This window comes from Ischnura elegans, chromosome 9, assembly GCF_921293095.1.
Source record: "Ischnura elegans chromosome 9, ioIscEleg1.1, whole genome shotgun sequence".
NCBI classification, from domain to species: domain Eukaryota; kingdom Metazoa; phylum Arthropoda; class Insecta; order Odonata; family Coenagrionidae; genus Ischnura; species Ischnura elegans.
The window spans coordinates 54189131-54215202 of NC_060254.1; the positions used below are offsets into that span (position 1 = coordinate 54189131).

Genomic DNA, 26072 nt, shown 5'->3' on the forward strand with positions numbered 1-26072 from the left:
CCTCCCCACCCCCGCCTCCTCCGCCCCCACCCCCATCGGCAGCCGCTGCTGCTGCCGCGGCTGCAGCTGCCGCCGCTGTTGCTGCCAACCAGCCCCCTCCCCTCCAGCAGCACTCACAGGTGGGTCCACTGGCTTGACATTGACAGTAATATTAAATTTATTTTTCCAGTGATAATATAACAGTGTTGGTACACAATACTATGTACCATAAAACACATAAAATATAAATTGAACAAAGAAATTCATGTTTCTGCAAATACACAAGGAATGCTACTAAAAAAATTAACCCCTTCCACTTCAATTTATTTAATGAATACATAATGTGCTCCTATCCCCTATCTTTTCTTTAATTTAAAAAAAATGGAATGGTAGGTAATGAAACGATGTTTTGTAGTTCGTAATCAACATACAGTGCAACCCTGGTAAATTGAGACCCCACGGTGCTCAAGTAAGCACTTGCTATAGCAAATTGTCACTTTACCGAAGGTGGAGTAAATAATAGCCAGTAAACCTAATCTCAACGCTTAAATAGGAACAGGATTGGTATGAGTATGGAGTTATTTCTATCTAAGAAGCATAACCATAAATCCAGAAGGAAGGCACTGTTTTTTGCATTACTAAATTTCCTTACCTTAATAACAAACTATCCATTCTTTTTAAAAGTGCTGTACTGAATCAAAATCATGTAAGTCATTGCTTTGTCAATCATTATTCCAATGCCCAACCAACCAAGCCACTTTTCTATGTACTTAGTGCATTTACGTGATCATTCTATTATTTTGGTATTTTTTGCTGAAAATTCAAACTATTTCTGATTAAACTGTATCGCATTTATTTCTTGCTTCCATTGCGTCCATTGCTTATGTTTATTACGGTTTATTGTTCGTGCACATTTTGCAGAAGTAACGTGAAATAACGTATCACATTTGGTTTTGCAGACGATGACTGTGGATGTGGTAGAACTATCCTGCTTCGGAAGACTATTTCTTTCATCTAATGTTATATATTCATTATGTACACAAAACTGTCTGCTAAGTATGGGTACCGTTGTTTCACAAAAAGTTCTATTTCGAGTGTTACGCCTGCAACATCATTGAAATAATACATTGAGCGTATCCACGGCGCTGCAATAAAAAATATTTGAGTCAAAATTGGTAATATTAGAAAAATTATTAACTTGATATTATTTTACGAAAAATGTATTGCTAATATTATGCTGATGTCACTTCAGTAAAACAAATGCAACCCGGAAGAAGTTGCGACTAACATGCAACCTATGCAAAAAATAAATTAAAAAGTGTATGCATCTGATGAACCCTAAGGCTAACAAAACTTAAAGAGTATGAATTTATTGATTTAAAATTCTCAATAATGCATGTTAAACATGAAAAAGAATGAAGAATTGTTTAAATTAAATCAACTAGCAGTGCAAGATCAGCTTTTTATTAATGTCATTGCTAATAGTGCATTATCTGCTTCTAGAGGCATCATTTCAAGAAACACCCCATGTACTGCTGGGGTTTTATCGGGGAGTAGGTTGTAAAAGAGTTTTGTCTCCTGTTATATCATGCAAATCTTAAGATATTACGCTAGGATTGGAGTCCTTTCTTCCATGGCTCCGGGTTTTACAGCACAGGCTTCACCAGTGACTAAGAAAGGAGATACCATTGGCCTTTTAAATTGCCATAACCAATCTTCCAAATACTTGAAGTTCTCAATTATGTGTAAGCATAGGCCCATTCTCAGGAGTACCCGCAGCTCGAAGGTGGCAAAATCACCCGAACAATGCTCCTTCCAACTCTTCATGTTCTGCAATCCTCTGGCGCTTTTGCTGTAATGGTTTGCCCTTCCGCACCAAGCAGGCCTAACCGTCTCTTTATTTTTTTTGAATTGTGAAGAGTGAAGTGGAGGATAAATATTATCTCCTGCTCACTTTACTTTAAGGCAATACGCCACTCTCGTAATACTCTATTATCATTATTTTCTCGCTTTAAATTAAGTGTTTAGGGTTTTTTGGCAATGGTGTCTACTTTTCAAATGCTCTCTACCCGGGTGTGCGGGCAGTTTACTATATCCTCAATTTTGCACTTTTTGTAAGTGGTCCATTCAAAAGTGTTAAATAGAGGTTTCACTGCATTTTGATTTTCTGGGAATGTGATTGTGTGAATCCATCTTGTGATGCATGGGCATATTCCTCAAGTGTTTCATCTTCCTTTTGCTGGCACAGCACTCTCAGCAGCAGACTCCGCAGCACGTGTCTAGTGGGAGCTCGAGCCAAGGGGGTTCAGGTGGTGGGGGCCTCTCCCACCAGGAAGTGAGGATCTTCTCCCCTCCCCCGGCTTCCGCCACCTCACATCCTGTCCTCTCACCCTACACGCGATTTGATCCTGGCGCCCTTTAAGCCAGCCACCCAAACCCACTTGTGAGGTGAGTTCCCCAGGGTGTCCAGTAGGCTGGCCATTATTTTTCAGAATTGAGAAAAGTTATGTTTTCCTTGTCTTAACACGTTGCGTACGGATGGCGAGAATTCTCGTCATTTTTTTCCCGAACGTTCCGGACGGATGACGAAGATTCTCGTCATTTACATGCGTCAACCTAAACAATTTTAAAGCGTACAATACGTATTCGTTAGTACGTTTTCAGTTGTTGTTCGTTATTCATAATGAATTGATGCATCATAACGTTTGATTGGGTAAAGTTATATTCTAAACATTAGCTTACCCCGGTACGCAATGTGTTAAAAAGGTCCAAATGAGGTTAATATTCAGGTGTTAAAATTTGGTTACTTTAAAATATCGGGAACCCATCTCCAAAGGGCCTTAAGGACTGAGGACCCTTGATTGAGTTTTTTGGGGCTGAAAAAGCACCATCCATGTGGAAAACGTGAAAGTGAGGTCCTTAAGGCTGAATTTCTGTTTGATTTTACCTATATCAAAGCATTTATGAGATGTGATCCATCGCAATGCGATCTAACCTTGAGGTACGGCCCACACCACTTGCTATAGACTTTCCCTCCACCCTCTCCCCGCACTTGGCAAAGCCTTTGCTCCTTATGGCAAGATCTAGCCTCTGAAGAAATGTTCTTACATTAGAAAAGATTAAATAGGCATGATAAAATATCCAATCAAAAGTCATCAATATATTTTCACTCTGTCCATGAATTTAAGTACATATTAATGAAAATAGAATAAATTTTCAATGTATTTCTTATCTTCTACTGTCAGACCCTATTTGGCAATTAAATTAGAAGGAAGGACCACAACATATAGAACTGTGGAGGTTAAGGAAACCTTGTCTTGGGGATCTTCCTGGCTGTGATAATGGATCAGGGTGTCAAGCCATGTGCCCTTCAAAACCTTGTAATCCTTGAATGAACTTTGAAAATCAAAAATCGGGAAATTTTGGTGCAATATTCTTGAATTTCTTGTCTAAGTTATGAATTTTTATGATCATCATTTTTTTTGGATCGCTTATTTCTTCTTTCAAAGCCGTTTTACACGGGGCATGTCATTGTGCAGGTTAGCACTGAAAACTTTTTTGAAATTGCGAGAATGCGACCTCAGAATTGGAGCAGGGGCTATTTTGACATCTCACATCCATGCATTCTTGCGTACGTTCTAGCAATTCACCACATTACATGACGCAACTTTGACTGTGCCTTCAAACATTCATCAGATTGCTCAATGACTTGCTCAGTGTAAAACGGCTGTAAGACTTGGTTAAAATCTTAGCCTAGCATAGAGACGATTTGTCTTGGAAAGGTTTGGCAGCTAAGTTTGAATCCGTTTGTATGTCTTCTTCCAGATTTTGGCTGCAAATGTTTGGAGTGAGCAAAAGGCAGCCAGCCAACCAATCCCAAAAATGGTGCTGTGATGGCTCAGTGAGAGGACCACGGAGAACAATAGTTTCTTCCATAAGATAGCCCTGAGGCTAACATCCATCGCCCTCTAGGAAGATTTGATGGTGGGACCTTAATTCATAAGGATAGGTGCGTGGACACTGGTCTCTTCCTTCTCCCATGTGCAATTCTGTCAGTATACATAAAGGGAAGACGACCGAAGAGCGCTCTCTCTTTCTATATCTCTTTCTCTCTCCCTCCCCCTCTCCCTCTCTCCCCTCTGTCGCACACGTCGCTGCGCCGCCCCTACCCCTTCCCCCCCCCCACTGTATACGGGGCCATCGAGGCGGGAGGGAGGGGATGGACGGACTCTTCTTTTGAAACTTCCTCTTGTTGTCGTGTGCTAGGTGTTGTTTTCCCAGTTTTTTCAAAGCAGGCTTATTTCATCCATTATTTTCCATACCCTCACGTAAAATATCCCTTGTGCTATGGAAAGCGGAATTGAGTTTCTTTCCTGATGTGCTGCTGCCATTTGATTTGTGAAATATGCCGGTTATACCCATGTGCACAAAAATAGATAGACTTATGCGCTGGCATCGAGGGCCATGACTTTCCCCCTATGGGGGTTTGCATTAGTAGCTGGTGGATTTAGAAGTAAGATGGATATATGTTAATCCCTTTAAGAGCAAGATGTCGTTCACGACAATGCTTTCTCCCCTACATCTATCAAGTAATACCCAACTTTGAGTGATACTCAAAGTGCATGCTTTTATTTTGAAAGACAATGCAATATCATCAAATTAAAAAGTTGGTGTTATTGCATTAATGTTGGGCATTTAATGGTAATGATAATTTTTATCACCAAAAGTATACTTCTCCCTTGCCTCTGCTTCGTACGTGTTCTTTTCCATGATATCTTACAAAGTGATGCTCCGACACTTTACATCCTGTACCTCAGTTGACAAGCAATATGTAATATTTACATGAGCATTAGTTGCATTTCCCGTCTGTGTATCTCTGTCTTAGGTATTGCTCCTTTTGTGCAAGGTGTTTTTTGGATGTCATTCAGTCATGGCAGAAATTAATGTGGGCTAGCAATCAGAGGAGATGCCCCAATCTCTGCCTATGATGATCTGTGAATGACCAGGGTGTTATTTTGTAAATTTACTAATCTCCAAATTGTCAAATTCTGTGAAATACGAAGGCCTCATAGGTTGAAAATTGAACATATAAGCAGCATAAATCCTTGACAATTGGGATGCAAGACTTGCTAATAGTCCTAGGGACAAAAGGATTCATTTTATGGCGTAAGGATACAAGTGTGGTGTATGGATTTGAAGCATGTGTCTGCCATTACTCCGGAATCCTTTAATTCTAGAGTGGTGTTATTTAGTAGTCATATCTCCAGTGACCTTCTCTCAACAAACAATGGTACACAAGCACTTAATCTCCCCACCATGCGCTCATATTTTAGGTTGAACCTTTCGAGCGTGTGTCACCATTTATTATACATATATGTGTATATATTCATATATATGCATAAATGTATGCATGCATGCTTCCGTACACTTACATATTTAACTTTACTTGCTAACACTTACTATTTGCTGTATAAGTCTTCAATCAAGATGTTGAAAAAGGTGATTTTTGATGAGCCATCATTGAAAGTGCAATACAACTAAAAATCTAGTTTTTTGTGGTCCAACTATAGCGTTTCTTCATTACTGAAAAGTTTAAATTATGCTGTACGTTGTTGTATAATTGATATATTTTGATGTTTCCCAAGTGGATTGAAAACTAAGGGATGCTTTGATTGTTACGTCTTTTTAGCATTCAACTTTTTAAAATTTCAATTTGAATGTTATCAATTGATTTTCCAGGATAATTCAATGAAGTACTTAAATATGATTATTATCCATTCTATGATTTATTGAATGCTTAAGGCCACTCTAACTTCCCTACTATTTCTAAACATATGATATAATGGAGTGAAACTTTTAAGTTGGTACAAGTGATATTTTATTTCAAAAATGTTCCAGTTAAACTGATGGAATTTAATTTTCCTTGATTGAAAATGGAAGGTTATTATACATGTCCAGTATGTATGTTTTCAGATTGGAGAAGACTGATATAGAAAATGCATTGATCACAAGTAATTGCGTCCAATAATCTGATTTTAATTCCCGTGGATCGCATATTTGAGGGAGAACAAGTGTGGTTATTTATGCTTGTGATTATACTTTGTGTAATGGAGAAATCAACATAATTGCCCTCACAGTTGAATACATTGTCATACACCTTTGGAGACCTCTTCCAGGACCTCTTAATCAAATCATTTAGACCCCATCCCACATTTGTGTAGATAAAGATAGATGGATGGCACCATTGCCATTTAATTACATACATTCAATGGAACTACCTACCTAAATGCAAAGCATATCTCAGCTCTATAGTAGAATTCTCATTGAGCTCTGTACCTTTCCCAATTAGGTAAATCACATAAAGTACTAATAAGCTCAACAGTTATTAAAATAGATCCCAGTGTAAGCTAGAAATTTAAGGAAGTATTTTCTCTTTAGGGTATTTCAATTTGTCTGTGTTTTTAAAATTGGCATTTATTTAAGTAACTCAGTAATCCAGTATATTGCTCTTTTAAATCATTTCTCAAAAAATGACTTGGTTTGCTGTTTTCACGTGCCCAACTGGATTATTATAGTATATGCCAGGCTGTAATTATCCTTTTCTATTGATATTTCCTTAATGGTCATTATACCATTGTTTTAAGAAAATATTTAGCTTTGGAAAAAATTGTCCTGCATATCTTTATATTTATAAAAATATACTGTGGGATGTATCACTAATGCATAGCATGAAACTTATTAGTAATGTAGAATGAACTTTTTTCATTTCATAATGAGAGTAACAGTCACTGCAGAACCATTTAATTTAACATAGTGTTAATGCCTAATTTATTAAATTAGTGAAATTCAGCATCCCCAGTAACAAGTGAAATACAGACAAGGGGCATTGGAGTCCAAGAGTTCAATGCCCAACATAATACATAATTAGTTAATTTTGTAAACATGCAGTCTTAATCGTTAAATGCATTATTTGGACATTTCGGAACTGTACATTTTTTATCCAAATTATGAATGAACAAATGCCCAGCTATGAACCATTATAAAAAATAATTTTTGCATGTAAGGAAGTAATTTCCTTGCATTCGTCATTGATATTGCTTGAAATTATAATTTTTAGCATATTTAAGAATCGTAACAACTTTTATATGTTTTACTAATGAAAATATTTCTTTCATATTCAGTGTAGATGTTAACCATTTATTGATATCAGAGTTCTTATAGCCTGAGTCTCAGCCTATATTTTTTCACTTCTAGTTTAATTTAATTTTAAGAAAAAAAGCTGCTTTCATATTATCGCATTAAAGGCTGCCTCTGTCGTTAACTTTTGTATAGTATATTGATTTCTGATAATTGCCATATTGAAGTCATTTTTTAAACAGCATGTTGCAAAATTAGGTTATTCACATTAATATTCAACCATTTTCATGATAGTAAAGAGCCATATCTGCAGTTTTATGTGGGAAAATGGTGTTTGACTTAGGTACATGTGTAATCAAGCTGTCTCTAAAGAGATTTTTTTTGTTATGATTCTATTATGTGGAATCGTCAATCCAGTGAATTTTATTACCTGTTCTATTGAAAGAAAAAAATGTTGATATATTTATGTTGTCTATAAGATAAGTTGCACAAAGGGAACAGAAAACATTTTAAGTATGCCATACTTTGTTATTATACAGCCAATTGTTAAAATGCGTTGATGTCAGCTTGGATTCTGTTTTTCTCTCTGGGTGGACATCATTTTGGCCATGCTTATTTTGGCACATTGCGGAAACTACTTTTTTTTTAGTTTTGTCTTAGCTGTCAGTGCAATCCAAAGATTTGAAAAAATTGTTTTAATGCAAATTTATTTTTTGTTAAATGGACAAAATATATTTAGCCTTGAAAGACACTTACTAGCTTTTTTTCTGTGGAGTCACATTTATTATTTCATAAATTTATTGGCCATTCTGATGAGCCACAGAGGCTGTTAGCTGGCTGTGTTTTCAAAAGCATATGGTTTCCCTAATCTTTGAGTGTACAAAATGACATTTTTCACATTGTTGATATAGCCGAAGTAAGCATGAAGTAACTCTACAGTGCTGTTTGTAATTAGTAAAAGAAGTTTCTGGATCCATTCTTTTATTATCTTTTGAGTCATATTATATATGATTTTATAGTCATGTTAATGCTATTTCTGTGAATAGCCAAGACTTTTTGTTTAATTTTAAACAATCGTATTCTTCCAAAAGTAAAAATTTTATTGTCTAATGGATTTGGAAACTTCAAACTGCATCTTTCTTTAAAGCGATGGCAAAATTCTTCTGATATATTTACTTTCTGTTGCAAATGAATTTGTTTTTATGGAGTTGTGTTCTAAACATTCTAAGATTTTAATATAATCAGATGTGTAGTGCTTTTTGTATTTTCATAGATACTCCTTGTGTGTGTGTGCGTGTATGAAGGAAATCAATTACTCTATATCATTATTATTACTGTATAAAAATCATTATAATTGTTATAGCTTAGCATCTTAACATTGTAACTACCAAATTGTGTATATGGATCGATTATTAAATACTTCTCTGATTTTACTAAAAAATGTGTAATTTTGTTCAAATTATTTGTTTTCTATTTTTACTCCTATTTATTCGCTAATTTTGTGCTGAATCTAGTATACATGTATTATCTATGACTTATATGTATGGAGTTAAGATAGTGATAACCTTGCAAACATTGTGAATTATATGTTGACGTTGTATCATCAGTCATCAATCAAAAGATCAGTCTGATGCAGTTCTTTACTCAATTCTCCTGTCAGGTAATCTAATTATTCCTCAGTTTAGGCCTGGTTACATAGTACATTAGAATGTACAAGTTTCTGTACATTTTTGTGAATGGTATCCTGTACAGATTCTTGTACATTTATTTGGACAAGATCCACAAATGGGTGGTTACAGGGTACATTTTTTCGGACAAGTTTTAGCGCATTTTTAATTGCGCATTAAGCACTTTCATTTGCTTTTCCTCGTGCTTGTCTTTAGTTTTTTTTCTACTGGTTTTGGAATTTGCTTAGTTTGGCCCTAATTACGGCCAAACTAAGCAAACTCCAAAAGTTATAACTGTCTTGATTTGACCCCTGCACCTTATTGAACTACTCAAACAGAACTATTAAAATAGCACACATTGGACCATACTCTCCTGATTTTGATCCTTGTGCTGCTTGGACTATTCTTGCGGTTCATATATTCAGCGCCTTTCTTTCAGATCCTTCCTTTTATCCATCCCCTTCCCTTCCTCAGCCCCTATTCTACAGTTCCTTCCTTTCTTAATGTGTCCTTGTTCATTTTGGTATGGTTACATGGTGAATTTTCGCATTCATTCTGATTTTCAGTCATTCTCACATTATCTTGTACATTATAATGCACCGTGTAACTAGGCCGTTTTAAATACTTCATCACCTACTTCGAATATCTTATCCTAGGCCTTCCTTTGTCATGTTCCCATTCCACTTGTCCTTCAACGTTTGTTTTCATTCTGTTGTAATTAATTACTCGGGAGACCGATTGCGAGGGATTAATAAGGAGTGATCAATGATAACGACCATCTCGTGTCAAAACATGGCAATAACTGCAATTTATTTTAAAATACAACTTCCGGTATAATACAAAAACCAAGTGAGTATAGAAACTCGATAGTTGGGAGATTACCATCAATTCAAAAACAACAATGACAACACATTCTTTCTCATGATTTGGCTGCTTAAGTTGTCCCATCGTCTTCCCAAGGTTTTCAAGGGATATCTCTCCTATTCCCCTTAAAACTTCTGCATTGCCACCACTTTCTACGCATTTGATCTTCGTCATTCTTCTGTGATAACTCCTTTTGAAAGCTTTGATGAACATAGAAAAAGCCACTTATTTTCAAAAAATTTCAGCAAGGCCATTTTTTGCTAGGACACAGTAAACTTTCAAGTGAAATGTGAGCTGCATCCTAGTTTGTCCAGTAGATAAATATAAGGGTATAAAGTTGTGATGAGTAGGCTTTGCCGTGCTGTCCACACTCTCAGAGTGCACTCATTGTTTGTTGAATGATCGTTGGATGGGTTGATTGAAGTGAAGAATTGTCGTTAACTATGGATATTGTCAAATGGCGAATATAATATTGCGGATGTAGAATATATACTCATATGTTGAGTACGTATTATCATAGAGTAAGAATATAATTACTTTATCGTATTATTCGCAAATATCGTGACATATTTGCATACCTCTTCATTATATATTCCTTAGACAACTTCTGACGGTCGTTTTTCAAAAATGTGAGTAATTTTTATATTTGTGTAGTTGGTAGCCTTGGTAGCAGTTGGGTAAAATACTTCGGTAGTAAAACAAAGGTTGTGGTTGGATTCATATCAGGTTAGAAAATTTTCACCTCCCCGGGAATGGTTGCGTGTGTATGTCCAAGTATTAACAATCAAGTAATTTGCCTTGGCTGTTTGGTATGATTAGACTAGTACATATTATAAGTCATACAGAATTAATTTTGTTCCTGAAGATTTTCAAGTATTCATGAATAAAGATTAAGATGTTCCTGTATTAGCAAAAATTGCCTCGTAGGTTAATGAAAGTACTTTATGTGGTGTTTTTTATGTATTCTTAAAACATTAGCTGTGGTGTGACCCACTGGTGGATCACATAAACTGACCTCCTCCCTGCTCAACAGCTAAGTTACTATTTTTCTACAGCTTTTAGTTGCTGTGATTTTGCAAAATGAGAACTTAAGGGTATAAAACTAGGTGTATGTTTGTATTAGAGATGGGTTCAACTGCTCATGTAGATGAACCGTTCATTTTCATTCAGTAAAAAAAAGAGTAATTTAAGTATCTGTTCTTGAAGAATATTTGGGAATTTTTATATGTATTGCATGTTTTCCATATTATTTCCTCCCCCATTTACACCCTCCTTAAACGAACAATGGAGGTTGATTCTTTTCTTATGTTTTAGTGTGACACCAGGTGTATTAATCTTCCTTATAGAAGTTTTTCCATATTCAGTGGGCGTCAAAATTCCAGTACATATATATATATCTATAAATAGCATGTAGAATTCAAATCCATGGTTATAACATGTTCTATAATGTTTTTTTTTTACAATTCTACAAAAAATTAATTTAGCAAAGAAAATGGTTATCTATTTTACTTCCTGACGCGTAATATAGTTTCCTTCAAAGCACATTATGAAGGTTGGTTGATATATTTTAAATTAGTCTAAAGATGTCTTTGAAATACCTCAATATGGTAAAATAATACTTACTGTATACCAATATTTAATTGAAAAATAATTTTGGCCTGATTTTATTTTTTCCAAGAAGTAAAACAAACATTTTCTCAAGATATTGAGGACTTAGAATAGGTCATCATTATCTATGATTAATTGTTTTTTCCCTCCCAACTTACTATTTATTTTTGTAATTATTTAATTCTTACTCTAAATTTAACATATTTTCTCTAACTTACTGAGTTTAAGTTTTGAAGTTTAATTATGTGCAATTAGGTGAAGTGGTCTCAATATCATTTCATGAAAATGTCCTGAAATAACGTGTCATCTAATATAATTCATAATGTTCTAATCTTAAACCTACATAGAATGGGTACCCCTAACGGAGGAGATAACTGAGAAGTATTGCCATTTGAGATCTAGTGGTCATAGGAATTTGCAAGCCTTTCCATGGTGACTAGGTTGATGCTGTAAAAAAAAGTTTTCGCATATATTATTAAAAATTCATCCCTACTACAGATTTTGCTTATCTGGCATGGGTTTCACTCCACGAGTAATTGAGAATTACTCTTACCAGCTCAGCACCACAGGGTCCCCTAGTATGTGCAGGTCTTTTATCTGTGAAAAGATTATAACCTAAATCTAAGGCTCAAAGAAATAGATTTGATAAAAAAGTGCCAAGGTTTATTTTTTTAAATTCAAAATTACAAATTTCAGTCAAGGACACATACAGAAATATTGATTCCATCTCATTATGCGAAACTTCTACATCCTCAGTGAACACCTTTGCAGTCACAACAGATGTTGCTGTTGTTTACAATCTGAAGTTGTTGGAATCTTTCACTCATTGCCGAGAGTAAGATTTTGAGTACAGGTCATTATCACATTTTTTATATTCTCACATGATGTATTTGCAGGATAATCCACTTTAACTGTTGGCACTAGTAAGAGATTACTCAGTCTTAAAAGCAGAGAACGTGTTTGTGCAACATAGCAACCAATAAAATCCAGAGAACGTATCCACATAAACACTTTTTCAATCAATCCAGCGCACACTCATCTTCATATTCCTGTGCTCAACATCCTTGCTGTCTATTTGCATAACAAAAATATAAATAAAAATATATGATTATATTTATTACATTATTTACAGTATATCCTTCAACACATCAGTTACATCCTATGAACCATGAATGTAGCTGAGTAAAATTGGGAACACATCCTTGCTTTCCAGGGACAAGACTCTGAACCAGAATTATAAAATCCTGAAAAATAAAGATACACGAAGTCTTATTTGATTGATCTTTTGAGGTAATGTAGAAAGTTTTGCCGACTTTTTATGATAGACAGTCTTCTCTGTGATAAAGCTTGACTTTTCAATAAAGGATAGAACATGCACTCACCTTTCCTTTCAATAGGAAGTTTCACCCGACAGAGGGATCGATGTAGTGAGGCTGGGGCTGTTCAGTGTCTGTTTTGTGGCGCCTGGGGTGAAGGATTTTCAAGAGAGCAACAGCTGGTGCCTCAAATGCCAGTGACACCATGAATGAAAGCACGTATGATGCGACAACATTTCCAAGATAAATGATAGTCTGAAAGAGAGGCCAATTAACCATTAGATAAACAACTGAAAATTCAATCTGAAACAGACCAATCATTGTTAGAGAAACAATGGAAAATTCAGTAATATTTTGACACAGAAGGCATTCCATGAATTTCCTTATGAAGCATGAGATAGAGGAGGCAGTTACTGAGGAATAAATTCCTCTCCAAACACCTATGTTTACCCATGCGAGCAACGATAAACTTAGTCATTGATTGTCACGGGAAAAATTTCCCTGGACCGCAAATCAAACTATACTTTTGGATTTCTTTTGCCGTAAGCCTCAATAAATTGCCACAGGAATCAAAGAACTCGGATACAGTTTTGGTTTGCACATTGGCCCAGAAAGGCAAAAGCCCTTGGTTCAGTTTATGTGCTAAGAGAAATTTTCCTTACGGCAATTAATGTCGATTTCACCTCTGTTTATGCATTACCTAATGCATAAACAGAGGTGAAATGTTAGGATCTAGTATCAAAATATTCCACAAAGATAAACTTTGAAAAGTAATCAGATTAAATGCTGAACAAGGCATATAATTATTTCTTTGGTAGCAAAAATAATTTAAATATGCATTCCACCAGTAACTTGTCATTGATTTACTCACGATGTTGTCTTTCCCAAGATGCAAAGGGCTGTCCATGTTCATGGCTGTTAACCTAATCACTAAGGGGTGCACAAGATAGGCACAATATGTCACTCTACTGAAAGGATACAATGGGCTCCATGATAAGAGAGAATTCACCCATCCTGAAATGAAGATAAGGCATCATGAGGATTGTTAACAGGGATGTTTCAGGATGAACAAAAAAGATGAGAGGATGTATTGCTTGTAATAAGAGATGAGGCCGAGATTACGTATTAAGTTTTATGGACTTCACCCTAAGAACCCACGCATATGTCATTTTCATGACACAGGACTCATTCATCAAATTTTTTATTCTTGACTGTGTTAGAGTTAAAAAAAATTCATATTTTTACATTTGTATTTTAAAATTCGTGGCTAAAAATACACGTCATTAACCCTTTTGCAGAGAAGTTGATGATGCCATGAACTCTTGGAGAGCCGGTCACCGCTTCTCAGCTGCTTTTTGCCCTCACACAGTTAATTGTTGCTTAGTCTCTTACTAATGATTCCTTTCCTCAATTGAAAGGCCATAATGAAGGAGTTAATCAACCAGAACTCTTATGACATCACCAACTCATAAAGAGTGGGTGTCAACTTTTGAGTTTTATTTTAAACTTTCCAGAGAATGGCAAAATGGGGAAGATTTTTTTGGCATTACCTGCTTTCCATTTCAGATACTGAATTTTTTAAATGAATTTTGTTTTACGGTTTGGATGAATTTACATTTCAAAATATGCTCATCGAACAATGCTTCATTGACTGACAGCAAACAATATAGGCTCTCAATGCAGCATTTCCTGAAAATTGCACCTGCTTATGTATGTACTTGCCTCCATATCCTGTTGAGCATGCAATGACCACCCAAGCCATGGCTAGGGCCCATGCAGTGTGGCTCAAGGAAGAATACGCAGCCGCAGTCCCTGGGGACAAATTTGTGCCGTACAGACCGTAGAGCAAGGAAAGGAGGCACAACGAACTCAAGGTCCAGCCGGCAGCCACTGCTCCCTAGAAAATTCAAAATTATTAGCCTTAAAAAACAAAATATCATTGTAATTCAGATCTTTTAATTTATTTAACGGCAAAGGAGATCTTGCCAATTTGAAGAGAAAGTGGTTGTATGACTGATATACATTATTGAGAAAAAACGCACGATAGCAACATTAGCATCTCAGGACAGTGCATAAGTTATTATATATTTCATGAATATGTTATTTCCACTGTCTTCACTAATTGTCAGAATACAAAGACAATAGGGAAGGAGTTGTTATATGATGTAAACATTCTCGACTCCAGCGAAGTCATTCAATCCATGGGTCTACAGTTGAAATGATGATGATAATAATCACAACCTTTAGCTGACCCAGCAGGCCTTGGAACCAACTCTTGGATGAATTACATTATCTATCATTCCTAGCAAACCTTCTTCGTATGTGGGAACTTACCAAGTGCATTCGTATTCTGCAGTTAGTCTTGAACAATATCCATCCAACAGACATTCCCACAAGGTATGGTCCCAGTCTTGTCCATGGCTTATCATAAATCTTGTCAAAGAGTGCTAATGGGTCATTGACACTGATATGGGTGCATGAAAGAGAAAATTAATTATGTTCGAATCACTTAAAAACATTTGAGTCACAAAGGTAACACCTTATTACAGGAAAATGTCAATAATCACACCCTGTTAATTTGAAATACCGCCTAATTTGATGCAGTGGGTAGTTCCCAAAAAACTACATGAGAAATTGCATGCTAGGTGGTACAGATAATTCAAAATACTGCTTCACATCTAATATTGGGTATTTATGAAGTAATTCTATGTCATCCTTGTTGGTACATTTTCAAATTTTGGAAGTGATCATATATTTTGAAGTGATTTGCAATGCCCCACTCTTGGAAACCAGGGTCATATTTCGAATTAAGCTATTCTACCAAAATTAAACATCTCTCAAGTACAAAGATATTTCCCTTTCTCGCCACTCTGTGCTGAGGCTATAATATGATTGACCTGGGATCTAAATGGGGGTGACCTCCCAGCAGTAGTGGGGGTCTGAACAAAATTATGATTCTATCTAAAGGAAATTGGATATCCAAGGGGAGGCATGTAGCCCCTCTCTGGATCTGCCACTGGATTGTAACATACCAAAAGCATGTAAAATAAGCCTTAACCCTTTCGCACCGAATGCCACACCTGTGCGGCGAGGATTTTCTTCCATAAACAACGAATGCCACACCTGTGCGGCGTTAATTTTCCTAACCTAAGCAACGAATGCCACGCCTGTGCGGCACAGGTCGAAAAAAGTGACCGTGGCGGACACAATAGACCCACGGACGCGGTCGCTCCTCGTGATACGCCTTAGCGCGAGCCCAGTCCCATCTTCGGCCGCTCAGGTCGACCCTTTCTTATCCTCTCCATGCGGTCAACTACTGTTATTTGCAGTGTGTTTTCCAAAATTATATTTGTTGCTTACTTTTGATATCTATTGCTATAAATGGATGTGTCTTTTTTTGCTGACCACATGGAAATGTCAAACAAAATTCTAACGTTAATATCAACGGAGTTATAGACCAACTAGTAAATATACTAAATCCGTCTATATCAACGTTAGAACTTCGTTTAAAATTTCTGCATGCTCAGTAAAAAAACACAAAATTAATTTTGAATGTAAAAAATCAATGCGAACTACAAATATTTGCATATATTTTGCATTAATATTTTAGCCAGTTGACCGCGGACTCGTCCTAGGAAGGGGCTTTTAATCCCTCAAGGGCCTGGGACAGAGGCCGAGGAAAGGGATCGGCGCCCCACTGAGTTGGGTCTAAAAATGGTTAGGGAGGGAACCACTACCTTCAGTCGATGCGAAAAAGCTTCGTACAGTGGAGTAAAGAAAACTTTAAAGAGACTCGTATTGAGGAAGAATTTCCCTCAACGAAGGTCCGGCACGAAAGGGTTAAGTATAGAGCTAATTTGTATTTCAATTCAATAAAGTAGGAACATAAATACATTGGAAAATATAACTACATAAATACTTTTGCACAAAGTGGCAACTCCCAAAAATTTTGATTTCATCTAGTGTGTGTTTCAAACCAATGATGGGGGCTATATCTCCTGATGACCCCCCCCCCCCCCCCAGATCCGCCACTGCCCTCAATGAATTCTTGATGAACCAGACCTCTAATGAAGTCAGCAATTAGTCAGCGGCAACTTTCACATTATTTTAATTTTAAACTTATAAGAGAATACGTGAATGAAGAAGACAAGATAATTTTTCCATCTTAACTCATCTTTAGCTTCCATATACAAAATTCATATAATGCATAGGTACTACATATTTTGAGTCAAAGTGAATAACCTCATTGTGCAACTAGGCTCAATATAAGGTTAGCATAACACCTAGACATGTCCATGCAAATAATGGAGATAAAATTCACTTTGACTGACCTAGGAACATGGTTATTCTGGAAGGCAATGAAGGCAGTCGTGCACCAGGAACTTATAAGGAATGTGGCTGTGGTGACTGCTGCTAGGCGAAAATGGCTGTTGGAAAGAAAAAAACGATTAAGCTTAGTCTTTTGTGCAATGAAAACATTTTAACAATACAATCCAAACTGTTGCCAAAGCATATTATGAGGAGAGGATATGTAAATTATAGGAAATGATAATTTTCCGTAAAGTTATTAAGTAATGCACAGAAATATTCAAATATAAAAATGTCGAGATACATTTTGTAACAGAATGATAATAAAACTACATTCCAAGAATTTCATTATGCTGAAAGCATGCTCTCCTTTTTAGTAAGTTCTTCAACTTTTCTAGAGTTATGATGAATAGCTTTCCTTTCAAAAGAGATTTTGTTAATGTTGCTGCTGATGCAGTATTGTGTGGACCTCTTTGAGGAAGTGAGAGGGAATGATAATTGACATGAATGGTATTACTTTTGAGAGGTATGCATGAGTGTATTTGGTCATTTAAGAAGAGGTTAGTGTAAAGTTTGATAATTAAAGCACAATTGATGCTTTAGAGTAAAAAAGCATGACTAGGGTATGCTTTTAGAATAAGGGTCTGTCAGGAGCATAGGAAAGGAGTTACGGCATGGCATTTAGGGCCTGATTTTTCAGAAGAAATGCCCTTTTGATAAGACTATCCTGTCCCAAGAAACATAATGGCATATAATAAATGAGATTGAATGTTGGAATGAAATATGTACTAGACTCAAGGTTTTGAGGTAGACAATGAAGGCTAACTTTGTGAGGAGGTAGATACCAGATGTTATATTGTTCATATTAGACTATATATATTAGAGGACCAATCCCCATTAATTAGGCCAAGAAACTTGTGAAATACGTAATATCAGAAGAAGATATCTAGCAAGTATCTTATTCTTCAATTTCACACGTACAGTTTCATATCTTGTTTGTGTCTTATTTTCATCTTCCATTTTCAGAATAATGAAACTGATTGACAATGAATCCTACCTCACTAAACATCTGGGAATGAATGCTTCCTATCTACGGATGCAATTCAATCAAGTTTACTGATAAAATTCATGTTTTGTCATCACTTACCTTACGGCTAAAATAAGAATTATGATTCCAAGAGCATAGAACTGCGTGTCATCTGCCAAATACCAACTCCAAAGCATACACTGAAAGAGAGAGAGTTTAATGTTACATAGTTAGGTACATGGTGTGGTAGCTGTACAGTTGAAATCATTTAACCTCCCTCAAAGTGAAAAGGCTCAAGGAAAAAAGGTTCACACCAGAGAAGATTGAATTTAAAATTGTTTTCAAACATTTCTGGGCTTAAAACTGAAAGTGTCCATGAGGAAATCTATTTTTCCAGAGAATGACTTAAGACTGTCTATGTAACTCTCACCTTTAAAAATCATAATTGGTTCTTTTTACATGCAGTGCAATCTTTGCAATCCAACTCACGTGCAACCATAGTTTGGCTTTGCTATAAAAAATTACCTATCACTGGAAATTTTTCAGGAAAACATTTAATTGGGAAAAATCCTCTTTAGGACATAAATTTTGACAAAATTTTGTTATTTCTACTCTATCCTTCTGACTGCCTTGGTTATGAGTCATAGCTGAACTTATTTCCCAACATTATTTTCTATCCTTTCCCCAGCAGAGAGGGTATTATTATTTTTAAGACTTATTATTGAATAAAATCGATTGAAATAAATGTATCCACCACTGCAAGCCCACATAAAAAATATCAAATCAACCAGATAAAATAATGCATTATAAATTTTTCCAGAAGGTTAGCTCTCACCATGTCCTTTACTGGGAAAAGTGTGTTTATGTACAGTATATTTCTCCACCAATACTTTGGGCAGTTGATGTGGTCCAATGTTGGAGGCTCAAACACTGAATTATGGTAGAAAAACTTCATGGTAACTTCCACAACTCCGAGCACGAAAAGATATGGAGCAGTCAATCTTCAAGTTGAATGTAGATGAAAGAATAAACCATAAGAAAAAGGTGTTGAATTATAAAAGATACAATATATATGATGTTAGAATGTTAGTTAGAGTAATGCATAAACATACGTAGCAAAACTTTACGTAGCAAAATATCACAATAAAACATAAAAAATGTACACTATCATTGCACGCCTTAATAAATTTTTCAAGTACATATTAATTTTAAGCGCTTTAAAATCAATTCACTTCAGATACACTGCATTTTGATGAATCTAATCAGATTAAAAATTGGGGCAAATTTAGAGACAATAAAGATTACTGATTCGAGAAATGGTAAATGAATGGTATGTAGCATCTAATTGACTGGCACGCTGAAAGTCATGGATATAATATTTGTTTTTGAAGTCATAATCCGATATCATTAAAAAATAAATCCTGAAAGTAACTTTTACAACTTTTCTAGGACAATAATATTCAGTTTATCATGTCTGATGCATTCAATGCCAACAAAAAGAAAGTTGAATCCAGTACGTCTCTTGTTTATAAATGCTACCAATTAGCAGATGCAAAGGTCAGTGAATTTGATGGTATTTAAGACAGTCCACATTTTATCAAAGCTGCCCCGCAGTAAAAATAAATGGCAATTGTATTTATGAAGTGTTGACAAATACCTGTATATCAATATAAGAAAGAAACTCCATCATTAAAGTTACAATAAATGACTGATGCCAAGGAAATATGGTTAACTTTGCTGAAAAAAATAGTGAACTGCAAAAATTATTCAAATGGAGACAAGGAGAAATTGCCAATTTCAAAATTAATTTAAATGGTGAATTAGAGAAAATTTTTATCTTTTACAGAAAAATTTTCTTTTTAGTCCGAAAAAATCTTGTAAAGTTATTTGGGAACAATTTTATTTTAACCATTCAATAAATGTGATCATAAATTAATATTATAAAAAAATAAAAAGCATGTGCTCAAAGTAGCTTTGAAGTGAATAAATAATTGATGACAGTATCGCCTCAAAATTTCCATTTCCAATTTGACAAAGTTCAATCAATAATTTCATTTTCTACTCATTGTCAGTTGAAGTCCCTAAAAGCAATTGCTACTATCTATATGGTACTGCACTAAGTTTCTTAAATACCTAATTTCAAAAATATTTTTTAATGATATCACCTTCCGAATCGATAAGCCATAAGACCAATGAATTGCAGCATGTTTGATTTGGCCCCTGTTGCCCTTGTCAGTTGTTTTACATCTAATTTGGATGTCGTTCGGAAGTACAGGAAAGATACTAGCAGTCCACTGGAAAGAAGAAAAGTGTAAATGAAGCATGAGCATGACTTATCATTAATAACAGAATAAAATATTTCTATGACTATAGAAAAAAATGTGTAAATTTACTAATATGGTTCATTGAGAATTCTGACACTTCCTTACCTGATGAAGAAGAATGTGTCGACTGAAAATGCTGCATTTGAGATAGTTTGGAAGAAAAACTCTTTCTCTACCACACCTCGATAAGCCATATTATCTGGAAAAATAAATGAGTTATTGGTTAATCTTCTAAATAAATGATTTTGCATGTCCTGTAAACCCTTTTATTATGGCAGTCAACAAAAGTCAATTACATATTTTTATGCTTCACTGAAATAATCACCTTCATTTCATTTTTCCAAAATACATTTCCTTAAGCTTGCAGGCAACTTTCAATCCAAAAAATATAACAATTCTGACTAAGGTTTTCAAAAGACATAGATCTATTATGAAACAATTATGAATTTAGTTTTCCCATAATTTTCTGTTTCATATGATACCAAATGCAAAGAATATTCATTTAAATTTATCAATTTCAAGCAAAACTGCTTGAGTGCATAAGAGAAAACCAGGATAAAGGCCTGTTGATTACGTGCAGATTTAGCCAACTATCAATATTGAGTAAAGGTTCAATCAGTGTCCATGAGTAATGGCTCACTTTCAAAGGCTCACTCCCAAAGTAGGTAACAATTCATATCTATCAAGTAATCATAGTTGCCTCAAGCAATGAATTACTCCTCTCTGAAAGGTTAATTTGAAGATAAAAAAGCTCTTTGAGTGTGATGATTTTCATTGCGAAATAACGAATAACCCCTCAGTCTTGTGCATTGGTATGAATGCAGTGAAGAGGTGAGTCAGGGTAAAGCTTATGAAACTTATGCTGGGAATGGGTAAAGCTTATGAAGCTTATGCTGGGAATGAAAGAGGGAAGCTTGCTTAAGGTCATGCACACGATTGGAAGACTTGGAAGTGGATATTAGTCACGTACGGAGGCGAAGAAAGGGCTCCCGGCCCGACTGGCACAGCACGTCCATTGACATGCCTCCTATCTCGGCTTGGACGGGACCACATCAATTGATGTACTTCACGCTGAATGTGTTAATTAACACATTCAGTGCATACCCATTCAGACTTAAGTACCTTAACCCTTTCGCTGCTACAAGCGGGAATACCCGCAAAAAACATTATGGTTATTGCCTGCGACATGCGGGGATATTCCACGACTTTCAAAAAACTTTTCCTTTCAACACGACATGCGGGTAAATATCTACATTTTCGAAAAACCCTCCCTTCGGTCGTAGGTGCTGTCATCTGCTCGAAATTCTAGCGGAACTACGTCCATTCATGCGGCGACATTCAGCGACGTCAAATGAATGATTCAATTCATTTTTTTCTGGATAATAGGCAAAATAATGGAACCGATGAAAAATCTATTGAAGCAGCAAAAGGGTTAATGTATAACAAGAAAGGGTCAAAGGTACAAGAAAATTTATTCTACTTTTTCTGGACTGAAATTTAATGCCAATGATTTGATCTGAATCATCAGTTTATCGGTGCATTGCATATTTTTATTAATTCCTTCTTTCTACAGATATATCTATGCATTTCCATTAATTAAATACTCAATAATATACACACTCATTTACATTTTGCCACATATGTTGCATTAAGAGCTTAAGAAAACTGAATGCTTACCTGAGTACTTAAAGGCGACAAGGCATGTGTGTCCCAGGATGACCCAGAGCATACTTAGGAAGCGGAGTCCATGCAGCGTGGGCAGGGTGTCAGAACCAACCGTTTGGTCTGTGATGGATGCCAAGTTTCTCCGGATGGAGAAGGAGAGAGCTGTCTCTGATGCCAATCCAGCTGAAAAAATGAAAGCATTACTCTGGATGTGATACCATGAGCCACTTCATAATAAAAATAATTTAACTATCCGTACACAAAAGTACATCTGGTTAGATTTTTTCAGAATATGTCAAGAAGATAAAAGGAATAGTATATCTAATTTTAAAAATAGTGAGAAAAAATAAACTTAAAAAGTGGCATTTAGACTTATAGACATTTAAGTTTTATTGTTTTACTGCAAACTATAAATTGTCATCTCCTTTTTCTCAAACTTCATGTTAAACAGCAAGTAAACTGATTATGAGGATGAATAGATTACAAACAAGTATTTTTCAGAATCTAAATTTGATACCAGAAATTGATTCTCCTAATTGACATTTGATCTGAATCCTCAGTTTATCAGCACATTGAATATTTTAGATTAGGTAATTCCTTCTTTATCCAGATTTCTCTCTGATTTCCTTCGAGCAAATGCAAAAATATACCTTTAATTAAACTGTAAACTCTCAGCTACTGCCGCAGAAACCCACAAAATTGGTAATAGAATCTTTAAATCATGGATTTGATCTGGCTCAAATGCATGAAGTTTTTGACATATGACCAAATCTTTGAATCCCGCATCTTATCTTTACATGATTTATCTTCAGTGGCGCCAACTCCATGGGGCCTGAGGGGGCCCGAGCCCCCTCAAAAATTCGTTGTGAGTGGAGGGAAAAATGTTTCAGGCTTGTCGATTTTACCCAGAGTGTCCAGACATCAAGATTCGAGTTATCAGGGTTCTAATGTCGATCATATGTCTCTTCTAAAATGTCAAAAAAACTTAAAACTCACTGCTTATAAAATTTCCCGGGGCAAGATTCCCAGTTTGCCCCCCCCCCCAATATTTTTTGTAAGTTGCCCCCCCCCCCCTGTTTATCTTCCACAATAAAATGCTTGAACCTCTACAGGCAGCATCTCAACAGAAAAGATATAGTTTCCATCAAACGAGAGACTATCATCAGAGAGATCAAAAGGGAGAGAGAAAAGAGAGAAACATTACAGCTAGCCACAACAAATTCAACATTTCAAACCATACATGAGTAAAAAAATTACTAATCTTTGTCCCACACACACACATATCAATTGATAGTTACTGGATTTCATGAGTAATGACTTTAAATTCAACCATTTCGTAGTGACATGTATTTTAGAGCATAGAAATAACATATTATAATATAAAAAAACTTACCAACAATGTCTGAATAGCCTCCAATAGAGCTGGTATCATCTTTGGGATGGTACATCACATTTGGGCAACCTTTATCTCCTATTTTACGAAAAGAAAAAAGAAATAGATTAGGAAGCTCGTCCTGCAGTAGAAGTGAGCGCATTCAGAGAATTGGTCTGCCCCGCAAAGTTGAAATTGTTAAGAGCCCAGCGATTTCGATAGTTATAAGCAGTGGCGCAGCGAGGGGGGGTTTTGGGGGACAAAACCCCCCCAGAGCTCAGAGAAATTTTTGAGTTTAATCCATTTTACTTACATTGGATCAGTATTAATTATAGAATAGTGTTATGATTAATCAAATATCCCTCAGAAAGCTGTAAAACTTGCCATTTTGAACCATAAATGTTAAGATTTTCTGGAGGAGGGCCCCCGCAACTCCTGCTTACCCTGGTGGGTATGCAATACCCCGCACCCCAAAGTATTAGTTGCGCCTAAACCCCCCCTAGCCTTAATTCTTGGCTGCGCCCCTGGTTATAAGAGCCAGAGCGCGACGTCGTGCGTGTAAGGTGGACTGCCTAACCTGCAGGCTCCCAATCGCGACGGACAGATCGGTCTTCGTCTTGCAAAATATTTCTTTAGACATTACATATTATCAACGAAATATAAATGGGAAGTATTATTTAAAGAGTGAAGTAGGTATTCTAAAAAAGAAAACATTCGTACTTGGATTCCAAAAAATTATTTCATCTTAATTGATTTCACATCAGTACATGATAATAATCATCTACATCGAGGTTCTTCGACTCGTGGCCCCCGAGCCATACGCAGCCCGCCGGCTAATTTCTGCGGCCCTTAGAGGCTAAAGAAAATACTTTCAACGACAAAAATGAAACCAAATATCGACACACTCGTCAAAAATAAACGATGTCAAAAATCGCATTGATTGATTGAAATTTTTAACCAATAAAAATTGTTATACTTTGAAATTATTTTTATTTAATTTTATTGATGTGGTGGTAAAGTGACATAGAACATTTTGGTCCTTCGGGAGATGTGAAATCGATTTTTAGCCCTAGCATTAAGAAAGGTTGAAGACCCCTGATCTAGATTAAATAACTTTACGTTCGAAGGCACCAAGTGTGGATGAGCAATTGGAAACACGAGCGTGATGCGCCCGCTCCCAGCGGGCTTCCCCGTGGCTTCCCCCGCTCTTTTCAATGCAGGTCCACAGAGGGATAGGCGCGTTTCTAATTTTAAAATGTAGAAAAAAAAGGTAGGGTCCTATGTACAAATTTAATTGGAATGTTCATGTACAAATTGAGGTCAGAGGACCTCTTTAAACACAACATTGGAAGTAATTACACTATCCTCTGTTAAACGCACATGATGACTCATACTTACGTATCAACAGAAGACTTAAATGTGGAATCAGCCGCATTTTGATGAAAGTTATTTAAAGAATGCGAGATATTGTTGAAAATGAACAAATGTATCAGTTTGTGCGCCGTTAACGTCAGGAATATTTACCGTTTTTTTTAATTATTTAAAAACTAATTTTAGGAAACAATAGCAATATTTAGGAAGTAAGATATGCTGTCGCATGTTCTCTGATGAATTCTGTGCATTTTGGTACCTCGTTTGTAGAGTTAGGTTGCGTATAAGTTGAGAAAAAGGTATGTATACAGTAGAAATAATATAGAAGATTACTGTGTAATTTTTTTAAACATTTTCAATTACGGTAGAAATTCATTCGCGCAAATAGGAAAGGATTTCACTCTGACAAAGGGATCAATTTTTTTATTGGTGATTATGATAGAGATTGAAAGGTAAAAATACCCATATTTTTCCGTTTTTAGAACCTAAGCCTACTCCTCGAGCTATTTGCAGCGAAAACGACGGCTTTAACGCTTTCGCGAAGAGGTCACAAAATCATGCCGGGCGGCTTCCAGCGTCTCATCTACCCTTAGGCCTTGCACAGCGGTCTAGCTTGGTTATTTGTTGTTCACACTCTCGTAAGTGATTCCTCCGATCAATAAGCGGTCCTCCCTAACCGAGTTAATGAGTTGAAACTCTAATGACGTCACCAACATATGAAAAGTGGGCATTAACTTTCCCGTTTTATTTGCTATAAAATTACGAGAGATTGGCTAATTGTGGAAGATTTTTTTTTCATGATAACATATATTCCATTCACCTATGAATTGCGATTTCTGAACTTAGTGAAACACTCACTATGCATCAAGTGACTGCCATGGAGGTTCTCGGGTTCATTTATTTTACATTAGTTAAGGCTATTATTTAAGACTCGATATCATAAATGCATCATTACTTTTTTAATTATGAGTGTCCTAACTAGCTTAAAAATCGCCATTCGTAGTCGGAAGAAAAGAAGAGAGAAATTATTAAAGAATTTTCTATAAAATTTTTACGTTGCATACTGTTCCATTGAATTCCACATTGGAAATATACTACGGATAGACTGTGAAACCTTAGGAAAAGAAAAACATACACAGCCGAGAGAAGAACGATAAAAATGCATCCTGTAAGTAAGGAATCAGTGACGCCATGGCAAAATTATCAGTGCCGGAACGCACTTTCCTTAAATTTTTTTGGAAGTGAAATATTACTCTGTCTCTTTTTTCATTACAACTTATAAATTTAAATTTTATTGCAAAATCAGGGGCTATTTTACCGTCTCGGATCCACGCATTCTCTCATGTGTCCTACTAATCCTCCGCTTTACACGACGCAATTTTGATTGCGCCTTCGTACGTACGTCAGATTGCGCAATGACGTGCCCTGAGTCAA

At 36.0% G+C, this 26072-nt stretch overlaps 1 protein-coding gene and 1 long non-coding RNA gene across 2 annotated transcripts in view; one reads left to right on the forward strand and one right to left on the reverse strand.

Moving 5' to 3' along the window:
• Window positions 1-8: 8 nt before the first annotated feature.
• Window positions 9-8557, forward strand: LOC124165363. The gene is made up of 3 exons (XR_006866214.1): window positions 9-119; window positions 2228-2427; window positions 3805-8557. It is a non-coding gene; the product is annotated as an uncharacterized LOC124165363 (long non-coding RNA).
• A 3344-nt stretch (window positions 8558-11901) lies between these two features.
• LOC124165365 overlaps window positions 11902-26072 on the reverse strand; it is a 166463-nt gene continuing 152292 nt past the window's right edge. The window contains exons 5-16 of the mRNA XM_046542741.1: window positions 23289-23366; window positions 21908-22078; window positions 20336-20429; window positions 20072-20200; window positions 18742-18907; window positions 18027-18106; window positions 16903-16998; window positions 14906-15035; window positions 14294-14468; window positions 13443-13585; window positions 12638-12826; window positions 11902-12499 (exon numbers count right to left, since the gene is read on the reverse strand). Coding sequence (XP_046398697.1) covers window positions 12659-12826; window positions 13443-13585; window positions 14294-14468; window positions 14906-15035; window positions 16903-16998; window positions 18027-18106; window positions 18742-18907; window positions 20072-20200; window positions 20336-20429; window positions 21908-22078; window positions 23289-23366 — 1430 coding nt within the window. The 3' untranslated portion in view covers window positions 11902-12499; window positions 12638-12658. The remainder of the gene's footprint in view (window positions 12500-12637; window positions 12827-13442; window positions 13586-14293; window positions 14469-14905; window positions 15036-16902; window positions 16999-18026; window positions 18107-18741; window positions 18908-20071; window positions 20201-20335; window positions 20430-21907; window positions 22079-23288; window positions 23367-26072) is intronic.